A 16,971-nucleotide genomic window follows, 5' to 3' on the forward strand; every position below is an offset into this window, starting at 1 on the left:
ATATCTGTGCTGCAGTCAAGATGCCAGTTACACTTAACATGGTTCTATCTGCGCGGCTAGATTTAGCTGCCTTGCCAACCTGGCTGATTTCCCCATGTTATGCTACAGAATTTATTGGGCTTGTCTACTTGAGAACTACTGGTTTTTCTGATGCTGGACACTAAATCCAGCCTGTGAGATGAGGAAAGGAATTGTGTATAAAATCACCGAGTAATTTGTGTGTGCTAAAAGGATTTACAATCATTCTATTTCCACAACTTTTCTAGTGATTTAGGTTTTCCAAATTCATTCTTCCTGGAGACATAATCCTAAGGAAATATTTCTCTCTCTCTCTCTCTCTCTCTCTCTCTCTTTCAATGCCCATATATCTCAGATTCTCATTTCATGCTATTCAGATTTGACACTTTCTAGAAGAACTACTTGCTCTTCTCTTGCAGACCCAAACCAAAAGCATTTATGTACAAGAGTAATTTTTCTCATGTGAGCAATCCCACTGAAGTTAATGAGGCTCCACATATACATAGGGCTCTACTGTGTAAATCGGACTGCAGTATCATGGATTTAAGATGTTAATATCAGTTCTCCTAAGAACATAGGAGCAGAATTGTTTTACATGATTAACTTTACATGGGATGTGTTGGGGGGATAAAGGTGTGGGGGACAGAGAGTTTAAGTGATAATTAAGGCTTTGGTCCTGCATCTGGCTCCACCCAGCTCTATTTTAATACCCATGCATAGCCAGCTGCAGCAGCAGGGTCTAAAACAGACACTCCTCTGTGCCAAGGTGGTAATATTTTTATTGGACCAACTTCTGTTGATGAGAGAGACAAGCTTTCGAGGCACACAGAGCTCGTCTTCAGATGGCTCCTCAGTGCCCAAATTCTCATGAATGTCACTATGAAAAAGAGGAAGTAGGGAACAATATTGGAAAGGTGGGCCCTGATCCTGTGCTGAGCTCCGTAGTCGTCAAAATAAATACTACGGTAAAACCAAAGTCGATAAAACTCACAATAGTTACTGAAGATCAAGATGAACACACTTGTGATCCAGTGAGTGACAATCCAGTCATTCCCTGCGGCAGCGTGCACTGTTCTCGGGCTGCAGTTCGCCGCTGCTGCCGACAGGTGGCGTCTGAGTGATGCCTCTCTTGTCCCGCGTGGGGCACCGTAGCACCCCCTTCCCTTCTCCGGCCTCCGTGTCCAAGATGGCGGTGGCCGGTGGAGGGGGCCCCGTGCGGCTCCGGCTGCTCTTCGACTACCCACCGCCGGGAAGCCCGGGATGTTCGCTGTGCTGGCTGCTGCTGGAGCCCAGCCAAGTGCGCCTGGTCACCGACCTCATCAGCCTTATCCGGGAAAAGTTCGGCTTCAGCCGCCGGGCTCAGCTCAGCCTCTTCCTGGAGGGGGCGCTGCTGCCGCCGACCGAGAGCGCGCGCCTGGTGCGGGACAACGACTCCCTCAGGTATCGGGGACGGGAGCGCGCGCCTCAGGTAGCGGGGGCGGGAAGGGGGCGCGAGACTCCCTCAGGCGGCGGCGGCGGCGGGGGGGGCGACTCCCTCAGGTAGCGGCGGCGGCGGGGGGGGGGGCGCGACTCCCTCAGGCAGCAGCAGCAGCAGCAGCAGCGGCGGCGGGGGGGGCGCGAGACTCCCTCAGGCGGCGGGGGCGCGACTCCCTCAGGTAGCGGGGGCGGGGAGGGCGCGAGACTCCCTCAGGCGGCGGCGGGGGGGCGACTCCCTCAGGCGGCGGGGGAAGGGAAGGGCAGCGAATCTTGGTGGGGGCACCTCTGGCCAGGGTTCAGTTGCCCCCGTGGGAGATAGACGCTCCTGACGTTTCTGCCTAGGATCCCTTGGCCCAAGGTGGTGCTTTCGTCTGGGACTGAAAAATGGAGTCATAAGAGAGGGTTTTTTTTATTAATTATTATTATTATTAGGAAACTCGGCCATTCCCCACGTGGCTCGAGGAGCGTGGGCCTCGAGGCTCAAATCTCCGCTTTCCAGCGAGGCCGGCCAGGAGCCGTCTCTCTGCACCTCCTCCGTTCCCTGCAGTGTTTCTTTCCTGTAGGGTTGGCAGTTTTGCTTGGATGTATTCCTGGAGATTTCATCACATGACATAATCTTTAATTAAAGATTAATCTTTAATGCTCAGCGATTCCAGGCCAATCCTGGAGGGTTCGCAACTCTACTTTCATGGCTGCCCCACTCCGCTCTTGCTGAGTGGTGGGAAAACCTGTTTCTGAAAATAGTTAGCTAACACGATTTGGAACACCCTCTTCCCCTTGTGCAGATGCCTTTTAATACCTTTAAAATCATGTCAATAGGTCATATTGTAGCCTAGGTTCAACTCTCTTTGAAAAGCATCTTTATTGTTGCCTGGACATACCCTTAAAATCTTGAGATTTTGAAGGCAGGCCTGCAATGTCCCACAAAGCCTGTGTGGTTAGATGTTGACAGATATTTGGCTGCGTGTGTGTGTGAGTTCCCTCTGTGTGCTGCCCCAGCCCTGTGCAGACAGCTGGCACGACAAACTTTGTGCGAACCGCCCAATGCCCACAAGATTCGTTAAGGGACAAAGGCACCCAGCCAGGTTTATTGTTGTCAAAGCACGGTACTAGTATCCCGCAGACTCTACCGGAACACTAAATACATGTATGCCTGTAACAGTGGACCAGCTCAGTGAATGGTGGGACTTTCCGTTCCTTTCTAGGCTAGACAAAGATACTTCCTCTGAGTTACATCTTTATATTCTGATACAAACAAGTTAGTACTGCCCATTTGACTTAGTTAGTTATGGCTCCCTGACGTGGGTAGTTATCACACATCACCTTGTACACATTGGTTGGATCAAAACGTTTTTATTACGTACTCTCTTCCTGACCTTATCTTTTAGGAGGGGTCAGTGTGTTCCTGTTATCCTTGGGGAATGTTTTTGTAGCATTCCTGATATCAGGATGTTCTGGTACCACTGATATTGGGATGTGTTTGCGTGAGTACTTTGTGACTAGCACTTCTTAGGAATGTGTATTTCTGCAATATCAGCCCTGTTTTTGTCAGATTTTGTGAGCAGGTTTTGTCTCATAGCAGGTCTTTGATACAAGGGCTTATGTCTCAGGGCTCTCTTCCTACTACAGCCTGTGCCTCAGACCAAACACCTAAAGTGTGTTTGTGTGGCTAGAGGAAATCTGGGGTGCAAGACAAGGCTTCTTAGGTACTGGAGGAAAGCATGTTCCCTGCAGACTTCCCACTGAGTTCTACTCCATGGCATCTGCACTGGCATGTGGTCCCCTCAAGCAACAGGGACATGCTGCAGTGTGTGCACACTGTCTGTGCCCTTCCCCCCCACCAGTGAGCATAGGGGGATTTTAGGCTGTTCGATGGCAGCTAGTTTAGTCCCTGGTGGCATAATTTGTTGGGAGATTTATAGGTGCATCTCCTCATCTACTAAGGTAATATTCCTTAGCTGCTAAGTGAATAGCTGTGACATCCTCATTTCTAAAAGACAATAATCTAATAACTATTTCAAACTCAATATGTAGGAAGGAATATTAATTTGCTAGTTATACTGAATGCTGGTTTCTCTGTCTTTTTCAGAGTTAAATTGGAAGAGGTAGTTGCAGATATTTGTGATGAGATGGGTAACGGTATCACTTATTCATCAAGAAAAGAGAGAAAAAGGCACAGGCAAAAGTTGGAAGAGGAGGGGGAGTCTAAAAGTGAAGATGACAGACACAGAAGGAAAAAGAAGAAGAAGAAACAGAACTCTGAACATCTTTCTTATAAGAAAGAGGACTCTGTAAATGTTCAAGACTCTTGGAAAAAGTCCAAGAAAAGAAAAAGAAAAGAAGAGGTGAATGGAAGAAATGGTATCACAGGAGGCAAGGAGGACAGTGGTCTTGATGAGTCCAAAAAGCTTAAAAAAAAGTTGGAGGGGGAGAAAGAGCTGGAGCAAGAAAGAAAGGATGCTAAGCAGAGAAAGATAAGGGCAGTTAGAGGAAAGACTGTCTTAGAAAAGGCCAACAACAGTTTCCTTCTGAGTCCTAGTAAAAGTAGCACAGTAAAAAACATTGCAGCCCAGTCCAGCAAAAAAAGAGGGGGAATTTTAGATTGTGATTCCTCCAGCACATCATCTGACAGTGTAATGGATATGAAACAAAATAAATCCTCACATAAACCTGTGGCAGCAACCGTACACAGAGACAAATCCCAACTTGTTGCAAATTCTGCTATAAAAACTGTTACTGCTAGTAAAGTTACTGCCAAGTCTAAAGATGAAAATTCCCCTAAGACTGCAATTAGTAAAAAAGCTAAACCCCAGTCCTCGAGTTCAGATTCTGACTCTAGTATGGAAGAGGAGGAGCAAAGCAGTAACTCAAAGAGAAAATTGCTGCCTAAAAATCCACCAATTGTGAACATTATGCCAAAGTCCCCCAAGGCAAAGACATCCTCTTCAAAGTCTGATAGTTCAGATTCAGAGACATTTGTTATTAAAAAGCCCATAGCAAATGTTGGCTTCAATAAATCCGTAGTAAGAAATGGTGATAAACAGTTGCCAACTAGCAGTCAAGGACCAGCTGTAAATCCTAGCAGTTTTGGAAGGGGACTTGGAAGAGGAGAGGATAACTTCTTCTGGAGAGGAAATAGGGGCCGTGGGTGTCGTGGGATGATCCGGGGCCGGGGCCGGGGCCGGGGTCGAAGCCGAGGAGAAAGCAATAGCTTCTTCTTCAACTACGGTCGTGAAAGCCAGAAAGAGCAGCAGTTAAATGAAGCAGCAACAAACACTTCAGTTGTTATCCAGGTGGGTGACTATTTATGTCCTAATAACACATTTCTTTAAAGATTTTTTTTAAATTTATAGTTTTCTTACTAAAATTTTAGTAATTGAATATACAAAAACACAGTAATACCACTAGCTCTTATGTCATGCATCTCAACGCACTTAACAAAGAAGGTCGGTATTATTATGCCCATTTTACAGATAGGAAATTGAAGCACAGAGAAGAGAGGTGATTTGCCCAAGGTCACCCAACAGGCCAGTGCCAGGACTGGGAATAGAACTCAGGTCTTGTGAGGTCCATCTGAGTGCTCCACCCACCAGGGAACACTGCCTCTCACATCAAATGAGCATAAATGGTAAAAACAAAACAAAAAAAAATAAGAATAAGACCATTGTAAAGAATACAATTGTACTATTCATACAGGTAAGGCCAGCTAACTCACATCCTGAACAAGTGTTTGTAAAATACTGTTGTTTTACATTATACACATAGCTTGTGCTCTACCTTTTGGGTTGGATGCTGGTTTGTGTGATGGATTTTCTCAGAGTTTTTTCATACAGCATTAATATTGCTTTTGTTAATTAAGTAACTGAATCAATGGGCTTAATGTTTATTTCACAGAATCCAGTGGAAGTTCCAAAGAGGGAATATAGTGTACTACCTCTATTAGCTGCCCCTCCACAAGTAGGGGAAAAAATTGCCTTTAAGGTAAGGAAATCCTAAAATATATAGTGTTAGTCATATGGCTCAGATCTCTTTCAGATGTACTAGTATAATACATTTTGCAGGATATAACACAGCTACTTTAGCTGTGACATCCAAAAATTTTGCAGTGTTCAAACTTGCATTATTTAGTGACTTTTGCTCTAGAAGTATCAGACAATATGTTTGCATTTATCCTGATATGCAGTTAACCTTGGTTCCCCTAGCTTGTAAGTTAGATGAGGAAAAATGGGTCCTAATAGGATTGACATCACAACCTTTCCAGATGAACTATAAAGCTAGGTCTTCAACTATTAGCATAAGAACTGGGTATCCAAAGAACCCTTTTTCACCTTTGTCAGTGAATGACATTTTCGTCTAAATCTTTTTATAAGAAATCTGAAACTCTGACTGGTTCAAAGCCCTCTAGGCCTTCTGGTATGTCTTGTATTTGCAAGTAGCTCTAAAATCATTCATTCATCTCTCTAACCAAGTATTTTCTTGAATAAAAGAACCTGCTATAGTTTTGATTGTGTGTATATTTTCAAATTGTCTTACTCTAAAGACACAACTTGAAGGCAATCAGTTGATGCCTCTATTTTAGAAAGCTTTGGAACTGATGCATTTAAGTTTATTTTGTTTTTACTTAATAAAATGACAACATAAGCAAAGAAATGTCATATCTCCATCTCCCCCTCAATTTCAGTAGGAATTCCTAGACAAATCTGTATAATGGATCCTTCCCTCGGACCACTTGAGTCAAGCCTCAGTTAATCAAGCTGACTTGGAACCTTCCCAGAATGCCTCTCTTTTCCCTGGAAAAGCTGTTGTGATACAAACAACTCCTTAAAGACCACCCCAGAGAGAAGTGCTTCACACACACATAAACGAAGTCACTATGAAAATCCTCTTAAGTTACTGTTTCTCTCTGTATGATGTTTCTGTGAGATCATCACAAACCTTGCTATAAAAATGCTACTTCATTTCCCAAATCAAAAATAACTAAAGCAATCACTGGTGCTGCGGAAGCTGGAGTCACAGTGATCTCTTCTTGAAGCCCAAGCTGAATGGAAAGCCACTGGAGCAATCAGTTATGAAATACTAGCTGGGGCAAGCATTAGGGTCTAGGAGCAGAATGCATAGCTCTTATGCACTTCACTTCAGTGATAGGGCCCAGGCTGGATAGTAAGTGGCGTCAGCAAGGGCCAGAAGCAGGAGATATAATTTTTCATGTCTTTTAATGATTTATATTTTTCTTTTAACAGCTTTTGGAATTAACTGACAATTACACTCCTGAAGTATCTGACTACAAGGTATTTTTTCCAAAAATGCATGTATAATACTATAGTGGGTAAGACAAGATTTTGGGGGAGTCTTAGATATTTTATAATTCTGTGCATTGTATATTTCCCCCCCACTTCTCCTGTTACCATGCAGACTATTTCCAATATAAATAAAAAATAATTACAAAATACAAAACTATTCAAAGTATTAGTGTTGTAATTAGAAAAACACATGCAAACAATTCTGCTGATTTAAGAGCAAACAATTTAAAATGTGAGGAAATATTCCAAGCTTCTGGATGCAAAAGAACATTGAAAGACACGGCACATTTGTTTGAAGTTGTTAAGACATTTCATGGAATTATTAAAAATAAACCTTTGCAGCAGTTTCAAAGAAAACTTGGTTTATAGCTGACTGATTACTACATTAATCCGCAGTGACTGTGGCAATACAAGATTTGGGGTTTATTGGTATTACTAATTTCAGCTCTTTTAAAACTTTTTAAAGTTAATTGTTTAATACTTGAACAGATTTTTCAGAACTGGCCAAAAGACTTCTTCAAACAGAAATATGTGCTCTGGCTGTGTTCAAGCATATCCTTGTAATGCAATATGAAATACAGTGCTTGTCAAATTTGCTATGCTTCACCATAGGACCATTTTTGTTGTTTTTTGAAGGAGGGAAAAATAATCAGTTGGAATGCTGATAACAAACAGCTAGAGCTTGAGATTCTTTCCTCTTCGGCAGGCAAGTATATGTAACTCCAGAAGGCAGTATGTAAATATCTAAAGTCATTTCTGCTGCAGTGGTAAACATCTGTAAGACGATATATTACAATTTTTCAGATACATTTCTTCAGCATTACCTCAAACTTCATAAAATTTCCCACAGATTAAAATATGTTAAATACAATAAATCCATGGTACTTGCTTGCTGTCTTGAAGTTGGTTGTACATATTGCCAAGCAGGTTTGGATACTCGAATGACTTGTCAGGTGTGGCATCATGCATACAAAGTTCACTTTGAGTTGTACTAGAAACTGAACAATGTCCCATTGGAATGGCACTGTATCATCTGAAAGATTAAAATGTTAAATGAAAATAAATGGAATAGACATATGCTTGTGAATGGAAGAAATTTTAGGGCCAAGTCCTTTGAAGTCAATAGGTTTGCCATTGACTTTACTTTGTAAGGACTTAGTCCTACACCAAATAATGGAGTGCACCTCAAATAATTGATTGAAATTCTGAATGCAAGTATAGTGGTTGCCATTTAACAACCAGCATTTATCAACAGCTGCCACACATCTGAGTTTGACATAGTTTTTCCTTATACTTAAATCAGGAGAGATTTGTGACTGAGTTGGCAAATGTTGACTTTTTACTGGATTTTACTGTGTGGTCTTAACTAGATACCTGTATTGTAATTTGGAAGGGGTTGAACTAGGTCACCTATCTCTGATACATATATACCAGTTATATGCAGTGTAGAATTAAACAGTGACAAATGGGTCCCTACCGCAAACAAATTAGGTTAATGAGTTGATACTGTATAGTGTGATACAGTGTAGTATAAACACAGAGTAGTGTATGGTCATTACTGCTCAACTGCTTCATTGAACCCCTGGGGAGTGAATGATTGTATCAATGTTTGTTGTAATGTGTATTGCTGATTAAATAAATGAACTTGACTAGTTTTTAAATATTATACAAATAATTACTTTTACATTTATATAAAACTAACAGGAAATCATGTTTTTTTCTTATTTAAGTGGTGAAAGAGCCAGGAAAGTTTGATCTGGTGTATGAGTCTGCAGATGGAGCTGAAGTGATAGAATATGCTGTTTCTCAGGATACAAAGGTGTGTTAATATGCTTTAAAGTGCTTGGCCTTGTGCTATGCACAGTTGAAATATTATCAGTTGTATGTGACACTTCATTGCCGGTAAAGAACTTACTTGTTTTAGTGAGATTTCTTATTGTCAATGCGTCTCAATGAAAATGAGTGAAAACAAAAAAGAAATAATTGCTTCTTTATAGTGATTGGTGTATATTTATAGCAATCATTACTTCAACATTATACCTTATTTAGTAGCTACACAGGTGTATAGATGTATATACACAATTCACTGAACAAAATTTTTTGAAGACTTTTTTTCTTAATGTAACAGAATTCAATATTATGTCTAGCATATTTCAGTTTTTACAAGTTTGTCTATTCATCTGGTATTTTACTCTCCCTACATGTGTGGATCTTTGCTGATGTCAGTGGAATTCTGTGTGTATTGGGAAAGCAGAAAAGCAGAGTAGGGATTCACCATACGGATCTCTGTACGATACAGTAGTTCTTGTTTAGTAATGTTCTTGTATAGATGAGCAGCTGATATGTATCTTCTTAGCACAAATATAGACAATAAAAAATTCTCATCTGTTTCTCTCCATGCTAAATATTTTACATGTTTGTTTCAGATAACTGAAAGCTGGGATGCACTGATTGAACCAAGACTGATTGTTGAACCTTCTCCTACTAATGAATCGACCACCGAGAACGTAAAACTCTAAGATGTGAACTCATTTTCCATATGTGTATATAGTTGTATGGACACACTGTTTTGTGAAGTACTTTCTTTTGGTTTTGAAGACAGCAAATGCACTGGATGTTTTTTAATAAATAATTTAAAAATGAAACTGTGTATAAGGAACTATAAATAAGTTTTTCAAAGGCAATTTTGGTGTATTTAATTGATATAGAAAAGTACATTTGCTTCTCTTTTTAAAATTGTTTTTAATAAAACAGCAGTTTTTCTGCCAAACAGCCATGAGTTACCTATTTAGGAATTGCTTGCTCATGGATGTGAAATACAGGAATTCTTTTAAAAACATTAGCTCCAGTTAAGTTTATTCTCTGTAAGGCTATAGCAATATAACAACAATACAAAGATAACTTACTGTAAGGAGAACTTAAAACAACAACGTTTATAATTCATCACAAGTTCGATAGCTAACAACACACATACTCCACTTCTCAGTGTGCTATCTTCCTCCACTGCTGCAAGGCTTGGCATAAATGCTGTTTCTTGCAGTTCCATAGCACATTGCATCTGAACATCTCAAAGGGCTTCATACCCCTGAGAGGTAGGTAGGTATCCTCCCCTTGCAGATGGCAAAATTGAAAACCATATGTAAAGCAAGTGGCAGAACAAGGACTAGAACACTGGAGTCCAACACTTCTAGGCAGTTCCTATGTGTATTAAATTAATCTGTATGCACTTCTTTAAAAAACTGTTCTGATGACCTTTGTGTTGATCAGTTTCACTGTCCTGTGCCAAGTACCCTTTCTTTCCTCCTTAAATCCCACCTCGTTCAGTATCTTCTAGTAATACTTGGTTGTTGCTTTTTTCAGTATTATTGATATTGTGGTAGCACCTAGGAGGGCTGATTGTACATTGCTTAGCACAATGGCACATAGACACAAAGATGATCCTTGTCTCAAAGACCTCATAATCTTAAGTATAAGACATAAGAAAACAGCTAGATACAACAGACTCCTGAAATATTGTCTGTGTCATAGGCTTCTTATCTAGATTTGTACTTTATTTGGGTTAGGGAACTTGTCTTATCTATATTATAACATTGTGTAAATTTACAATATTCTTTAAGGGTTTTTTTTTTTTACTGTGTAAATACAGGACCTACAAAAATATGTTAACATTCTACATGATCAGTTCAAATATTTTTGGTTATTTTTCATTTGGCATTGTTTTGTGTTGCAATATTAACTTTTTTTAAATTTAGAAAATGGGATAATGAATAAATGAAAAACTATATTTAGTTGAGAACTGAAACCATAAATAAAAAATACTAGTAAGATTTTTTTAGCCAAATAAGTTTTATCCCCAAAAGTTTGTGTTTTTAGGTAACTACTGATTTGTTTTTCATTTCTGCGAAAGAATTGCAAACAATTTATTTAAATGGAAACATTTTGCAATATCTTATAGCAGAAATGTCATCTGCTAACAGAGTAGTCCTGACATTTAATATGTATTTTGTGCAACAGACCCAAGATCCATATTCCCCATTCTACAGCTGAATGTGACACACAATGTATCATGAATAAAAATAGAAGTATAAGTAAGTACGTAGACAGAAGGTTTTTGAAGATACACCTTTACTAATTGTATTTGGCCTCTGGGTGGCAGTATTGCAGAATATTTCATTACTATAAGAGTCTTGTTTTTATAGTCCACCGAATCCCTCAACAAGCACAAATCAAGTCAGTTGGTATGAAACAATGTTGTTTGAATAGACTAAATTTCAATTAAGTGAATACAGAGTTTGTACAAAGTCCTATTATAGTTTTATTTTGACAGCTACTGAGGAAACATGTAATGTACCTAGATATTAAACACCTTGGATTATTATAGTTTTTAAGATTTCATTTTTTTTGCATCTGCAATTGCCTTGCATCTTGTATATCTCTAAAACTGACCAATGTAAATCAAAATATTCCAGCTTTACAAAATTCTGCCCACTTGGGAGTAGTATTTTGTTGACTAGCAAGTCAGATATCTGCCCTCTCCCCCGCCATTCAAAATCACATCAAAAGATGGTGACCAGATGGTGCGCCTGGGCTGATATTTTCAAAACCGTTTTTAAAGGTTGGCATGTAGTCAGTTACTAATTAATGTCACTTTTACATTCTTGCATGCACTGGTACAATACTACATTGTTTTTGATTGTAGACTATGGGGAAGTGGCGAAGTCTTATTTTGTATAATGCACAGAGTTTAGTAGAAGATTCCATTCTAAAACTTAATTTTTGGGACTAACAGTTTCCTCACACAACTTCAGAGTGGGGTAAGCTTAGAACAAAAGTATGGAGGAGTCTCAACTCCAGGCTGGATTAGCTGAAGTGAGAGAGAATTGATGGATGAATGCATATTTTTGAAAAGTTTGGAAAACAGTTTTTATGGTTTCCAAAAGCATTGCCAATTGAATAATTAAAATTCTTTTTGAAATTATTTTAATGGGATGTTGAAAAGACATAATTTGATGAAGTAACTTCTCATGCTAAACACTGAAATGGTTGGACTATACCCTTTTGGAGGGGAAACATAAGATAACCTTGAATAAAACAGACGTAATGGGATTTAAAGTGAAACTAAAGATTCTTAATTAATTTGACTGCCTCAAGACCACTCCTTGAGTGGTGGACCTGTAAGAAACCTCGCTAATTTAATTCTTGAATGACTTCTTTTAAATAACTGAATACTTGTTTCCCTTTCATAGGACTTAGTTAAGATCACTTATGTCTGCCCATATATAGGTTATCTATGATAAACCAAATAGGACTCTGACTCAAACAAAATCCCTCTGCCCAGCTGTAAACTGTCTTAGTCATCTAATATCTACTAAGGTTCAATTCATTAATGATTTGGAGGAATAATCTATTTTGGTCACAATTTACCTGGTGAAGAATGTTCCTACCAGAGGCAGACTCACTCTTAAAAGTGTAATAATCTGTGTTAAACTCTCCACAAGTGAGATATAACAGAAGAGATAGTAACTGAAATAGTCATTGCTTCCTTTTCTTTCTTTCTTTGTTTCATCAGTGATGAGTATTTTGCTTATCTTTAGACTCCAGTGTCCCCTAAGACATTAAAAAAATCGAGACGTGGAGGTCTCATCCTTAAATTGGTATCGACAGAAATAATTAAGATGATATTCCTTTGAACAATAAAATTTTAGCAATTGGGAGGAGTAAAATTACTCTCAACACTTTGACACTCTTTTCTTGTCTACACTATTTTAAGGTTCGGACGCCTAATCCACTTCTCAGGAGATGTACATGCATATAAGCTGTACTCCAGCTATTGGTGCTAATATTGGATCTGCAAATTCTTTAGGAAAGTGGCATGTTTCTTTGTTCTTGCCAGAAGCCTGTATGTTCTATTACATTCATAATACTGTTAGAGTGCTGGCAACAAGCCAAAGGGTTACAGGCATTGAATTCTCTTCAACAGTGTTTGTTTTTTTGTTTTTTTTTTAAATCTCTATCCACTTTCCATTTCTCAACCATTTTGTGTTCAGCTGCTAAACTAAAATGTAAAAATATCTTAATTTTTCTGGGCAACTGTATTAAGGCCCTGTTCATGCTGCTGCATCTACATGAGCAAGGCTGTGTGCCCATGCAGAACCCCAATGAGAAGCCAATGAGATTCGGTGCAAGGTCAGCGCCCATATTACTAAGCAAGAAAATGAAGTCCACTAAATAATTCCTCATTTCCTGATAGTTCATGCAAGATCAATCGTGCTGGTGCAATTCTAGTTGTGGAGGTAAAATCCATATAAATAGCCCTAAGCTCGCAGTGATAATGTTTATGTGATTCAGTCTTCAAAAACACTTAAGAGATTTTATTGTAAGGATTCATTGTTACAAATTAGCCACTTTTTCTTAGGCTTTATGAGATTTCTTTTCCTCTCTTGCAGGTCCCTGACCAGCTACAGATGTAAACACCAGTGTCCCCTGCTAATGTATTTTTTAATCATATGTAAATTGGAAAATCAGCAGCTCTCAATGCAGGTTCACTTTAGACCTCTGTCTTAAATAGAATTTAAGAAAAAGCATCTATATGAATTACAGTGCTAACCACTGGGATGTATTTGAAATGCTAGGCATGGATTACTGGCTGTGCACTTTCCCAGCATAATTTACAGCAGCTTAGGGCTACACTAATTTCATCCTGGCTATTAACTGCAGTGGGGGAATCACCGAGGTCCATGAAAGCCCAGTACCTTGACAGCCAGGAGAGGGGATGGTAGCATGGAATCCATTGTGGTAATTCTGTGTCTCTTGTACCAGTCCTCTGTGCTAGATTGATCCTCCTGTGGTTGGCTCCACCATCTTTCAGGCCTCTGTGCATCAGTGCAGTAATGCAAAGCAGCTCTAGTGCATCTGAGAAACAGGGCTTCTGACTTTCACAGCTTACAGCTAGCCCTGTAGGGACAGCTGTCATATCTGGGAATTGAACCTGGGTTTCCTGTGCGGTAGTGCTGGCTGGTTTAGGTACTGGGCAGGGTTAGTCAAAAGTTATGAGCTGTTGAAAAGTATTGGAAAGCTATTTCTCTCTTTGTTTTCTATATAATTGGTTTAATAACAGTTGGTTTGGGGAAAATATGCTCCTGATAGATTTATATTGAAACAGCTTCTATATGCATACCTTGGTATCCCTGGTCCTTTACAAATACAGCATAAACAATAGCTCATTTCTTAATCACAGGAGTGGGCCATAGCATGGAAAAATGCACTGTAACTTTGTCAGTGACTCAACCTGCATGCATTGTTTGTTACTCACTGTTTACACATTCAGATAAAGCTCAATAATACACAGCTGCAGCAGCTGTTATCAGTGTACACAGAGAATGTGAGTGTAGGCTGATCTGAATGATGTGATAGGGCGGACCAAGCAGGACAGTCATTGAAGCCAAACACCAGTAGAGTCAGAAGTCCAATTTGATTTGCATAAGCACCACAAAATTATCCAGATCTTTTTGGTTTAGAAATCTGATGGGACAGTTTAGGAGATAAAACTCCAGAACACCAGGGTTTCAGTCGAGTCAGACATCAAAGTGGCCTCTGATGAGTTTTCATGATCTCCACAAACCAGAAATCCAGAAAGCACAAAAATATAGTAAAAAGAAAAGGAGTACTTGTGGCACCTTAGCGACTCACATTTATTTGAGCATAAGCTTTTGTGAGCTACAGCTCACTGCATCCGCTGAAGTGAGCTGTAGCTCACGAAAGCTTATGCTCAAATAAATTTGTTAGTCTCTAAGGTGCCACAAGTACTCTTTTTCTTTTTGCGGATACAGACTAACACAGCTGCTACTCTCAAACCAAAAATATAGTGCTTGACTCAAGGAGTAGGGGAAGTTCTTCATCTATTCTTAGACTATGCTAGTCAGTTTGCTCATTTCTCACATGAAGAGCTATTAGGAATTTATAAGTGGCACCCTTCCTTTTGAGTCAGCACTGAACCAGTCCCAGCATGGAGCTAGAGCAGTGGTTCCCAAACTTGTTCCGCCGCTTGTGTAGGGAAAGCCCTTGGTGGACCGGGCCAGTTTGTTTACTTGCTGTGTCCGCAGGTTCGGCCTATCGCGGCTCCCAGTGGCCGTGGTTCGCTGCTCCAGGCCAATGGGAGCCGCTGGAAGCAGCGTGGGCTGAGGGACGTACTGGCCACTGCTTCCAGCAGCTCCCATTGGCCTGGAGTAGCGAGCTGCGATCCGCCGAACCTCCGGACGCGGCAGGTAAACAAACCAGCCTGGCCCGGCAGGGGCTTTCCCTGCGCAAGTGGCGGAACAAGTTTGGGAACCCCTGAGCTAGAGGATTATATGAGGGGAGGGGAGATTTCTAAAGTTTTATAATGGAGGACCTGACCATGGTGGTTAAAGATCCCATGCCACCTTTTGCAAATATAGGTATTGTTACTCTCTTTCAAATTCTAACCTTGGTAATAACACTGCCTCATGCGCTTTTGACTGCATAGATGCAGTATTGCCAAGTCGTGACATTTTATCACAAGGATCACAATATTTGGCATTTTTTTTTAAGCCCTAGACTCTGCAGTCAAGTGAATACACCAGAATCTAAGCGTTTTTTAAAAAGTAAGTTTCTAGTCCGCATGGTTATGGATATAGTTTTGAAAATGGGACCGTAAAGATGCAAATGTCAGAAGGCAAATAAAAATAGTCCAAATGTGTTATTTTTTTTAAATCTCACAATCTGTAAATCAATCTCGTGATTTCTGAGGGCTGACTTATGATTTCTGAATGCTTGGGGTTGGCAATGCTGTGCATGATTCTAATCCTAAATTGTTGTGCAGTATTCCTTTTCTCTGTCGTACAGCTGCTGTTTCCCACTGCAGAGCTGACTCCTACATACTCAGAACAGTATTGTAAGCCCTAGTTAAGGAATGTTTATAAAATGCTTGGAGATTCTTGAATGGAAGTGCAAAGTATTATTACTATTTCGTTACTATTTCTGTTTTATTTTATTACACAGACAATTATGCAGGTGTAGAAAATGGACAGCATCCAAATATAATCAGAAAAAAATGAAAGTGAACTTCATTATTGGCCATTTATTTGTACTGTGCTGTTCATCCTAATCAAACTTATTTTTTCCACCTATGAAATGGTTTAGCATAATAAAAGAATAAGAATAAATACTGAAATGAGATTTAAAAAAATCACAGCATTGCAGCAAGCAGATAAATGATTCAACAACTGTGAATTTCAAGCAACATAGTCATGAGTAAGGCTGTGTGTCTGTCACGGAAGTCACGGATCCTGTGACTTTCCGTGACCTCTGTGACTTCTGCAGCAGCCCTACTGGTTCAGGGGCTGCCTGAGCCGCGCAGCCCCTGGGCCAGCAGCAGCAGTTTGGGTGCGGGAAGGGGCTCAGGGCTGGGACGGGGGTTGGGTTATGGGGAAGGGGGAGGTTATCTGGGGGGGCGAGTCCCTGCCTCCTACTGGCATGTCCCAGCAGCTCCTAGGTGGAAGGGCCAGGGGGGCTCTGCGTGCTGCCTGTGCCCACAGGTGCTGCCCCTGCAGCTCCCATTGGCAGTGGTTCCCGGCCAATGGGAGCTGCGCCTGCAGAGCTAGCGCTTGTGGTGGGAGCAGCGCACGGAGCCCCCCTGGCTGCCCCTCTCCCTAGGAGCCACAGGGACATGCCGGTCAGAGCCAGGTAGGGAGCCTGCTAGCCCTGCCAATCTGACCCCCTCCCCAGCACCAGCAGAGGTCCCAGGCCACACACTGCCGCTTGCCTCCCCACAGTACCAGCAGGGGCTACAGGCCACCTCCCAGCACCCACAGTGCCCCTGGCCCAGGTTTTAGTTAGGGGTATATAGTACAGTAAAAGTCATGGACAGGTCACAGGCTGTGAATTTTTGTTTACTGCCCATGACCTGTTCATGACTTTTATTAAAAATACCCATGACTAAAATGTAGCCTTAGTCATGAGCTATTTAAGGGGCCAATCCTGCAGTCAGATCCATGGGGTGGACCGTTGAACCTTTATGGAGTCTCAGTGGCTTCATTTGATTGCAGCATTGTGGACTCGAATATTAGTGGCCAACTAGGGTTATTTTGGCAGGATACTAGTAATACTATGCTGGTCTAGACAGTAAATCTGAGCCTTACTGTGGGTCTGGTTAATGTGA

At 40.8% G+C, this 16,971-nt stretch overlaps 1 protein-coding gene across 1 annotated transcript; it reads left to right on the forward strand.

Moving 5' to 3' along the window:
- Positions 1-1,153: 1,153 nt before the first annotated feature.
- COIL (coilin) lies at positions 1,154-11,174 on the forward strand. Its single transcript, XM_075119243.1, has 7 exons — positions 1,154-1,458; positions 3,584-4,787; positions 5,389-5,475; positions 6,735-6,782; positions 7,431-7,500; positions 8,525-8,613; positions 9,221-11,174. The coding sequence occupies exons 1-7, from the start codon at positions 1,205-1,207 to the stop codon at positions 9,311-9,313; spliced, it is 1,845 nt and encodes a 614-aa protein (XP_074975344.1). The 5' UTR covers positions 1,154-1,204; the 3' UTR covers positions 9,314-11,174.
- The last annotated feature ends 5,797 nt before the right edge of the window (positions 11,175-16,971 follow it).

This window comes from Caretta caretta, chromosome 14 (genome assembly GCF_965140235.1).
Source record: "Caretta caretta isolate rCarCar2 chromosome 14, rCarCar1.hap1, whole genome shotgun sequence".
NCBI classification, from domain to species: Eukaryota; Metazoa; Chordata; order Testudines; family Cheloniidae; genus Caretta; species Caretta caretta.

What these genes read in the sequence shown, in the direction of transcription:
- COIL (XM_075119243.1), top strand. Translation starts at nt 1,205, where the DNA reads ATGGCGGTGGCCGGTGGAGGGGGCCCCGTGCGGCTCCGGCTGCTCTTC. An exon ending in CGGGACAACGACTCCCTCAG is followed by an intron (nt 1,459 to 3,583) that starts GTATCGGGGACG and finishes TGTCTTTTTCAG; the next exon opens with AGTTAAATTGGAAGAGGTAG. An exon ending in GATTCTTTCCTCTTCGGCAG is followed by an intron (nt 7,501 to 8,524) that starts GCAAGTATATGT and finishes TTCTTATTTAAG; the next exon opens with TGGTGAAAGAGCCAGGAAAG.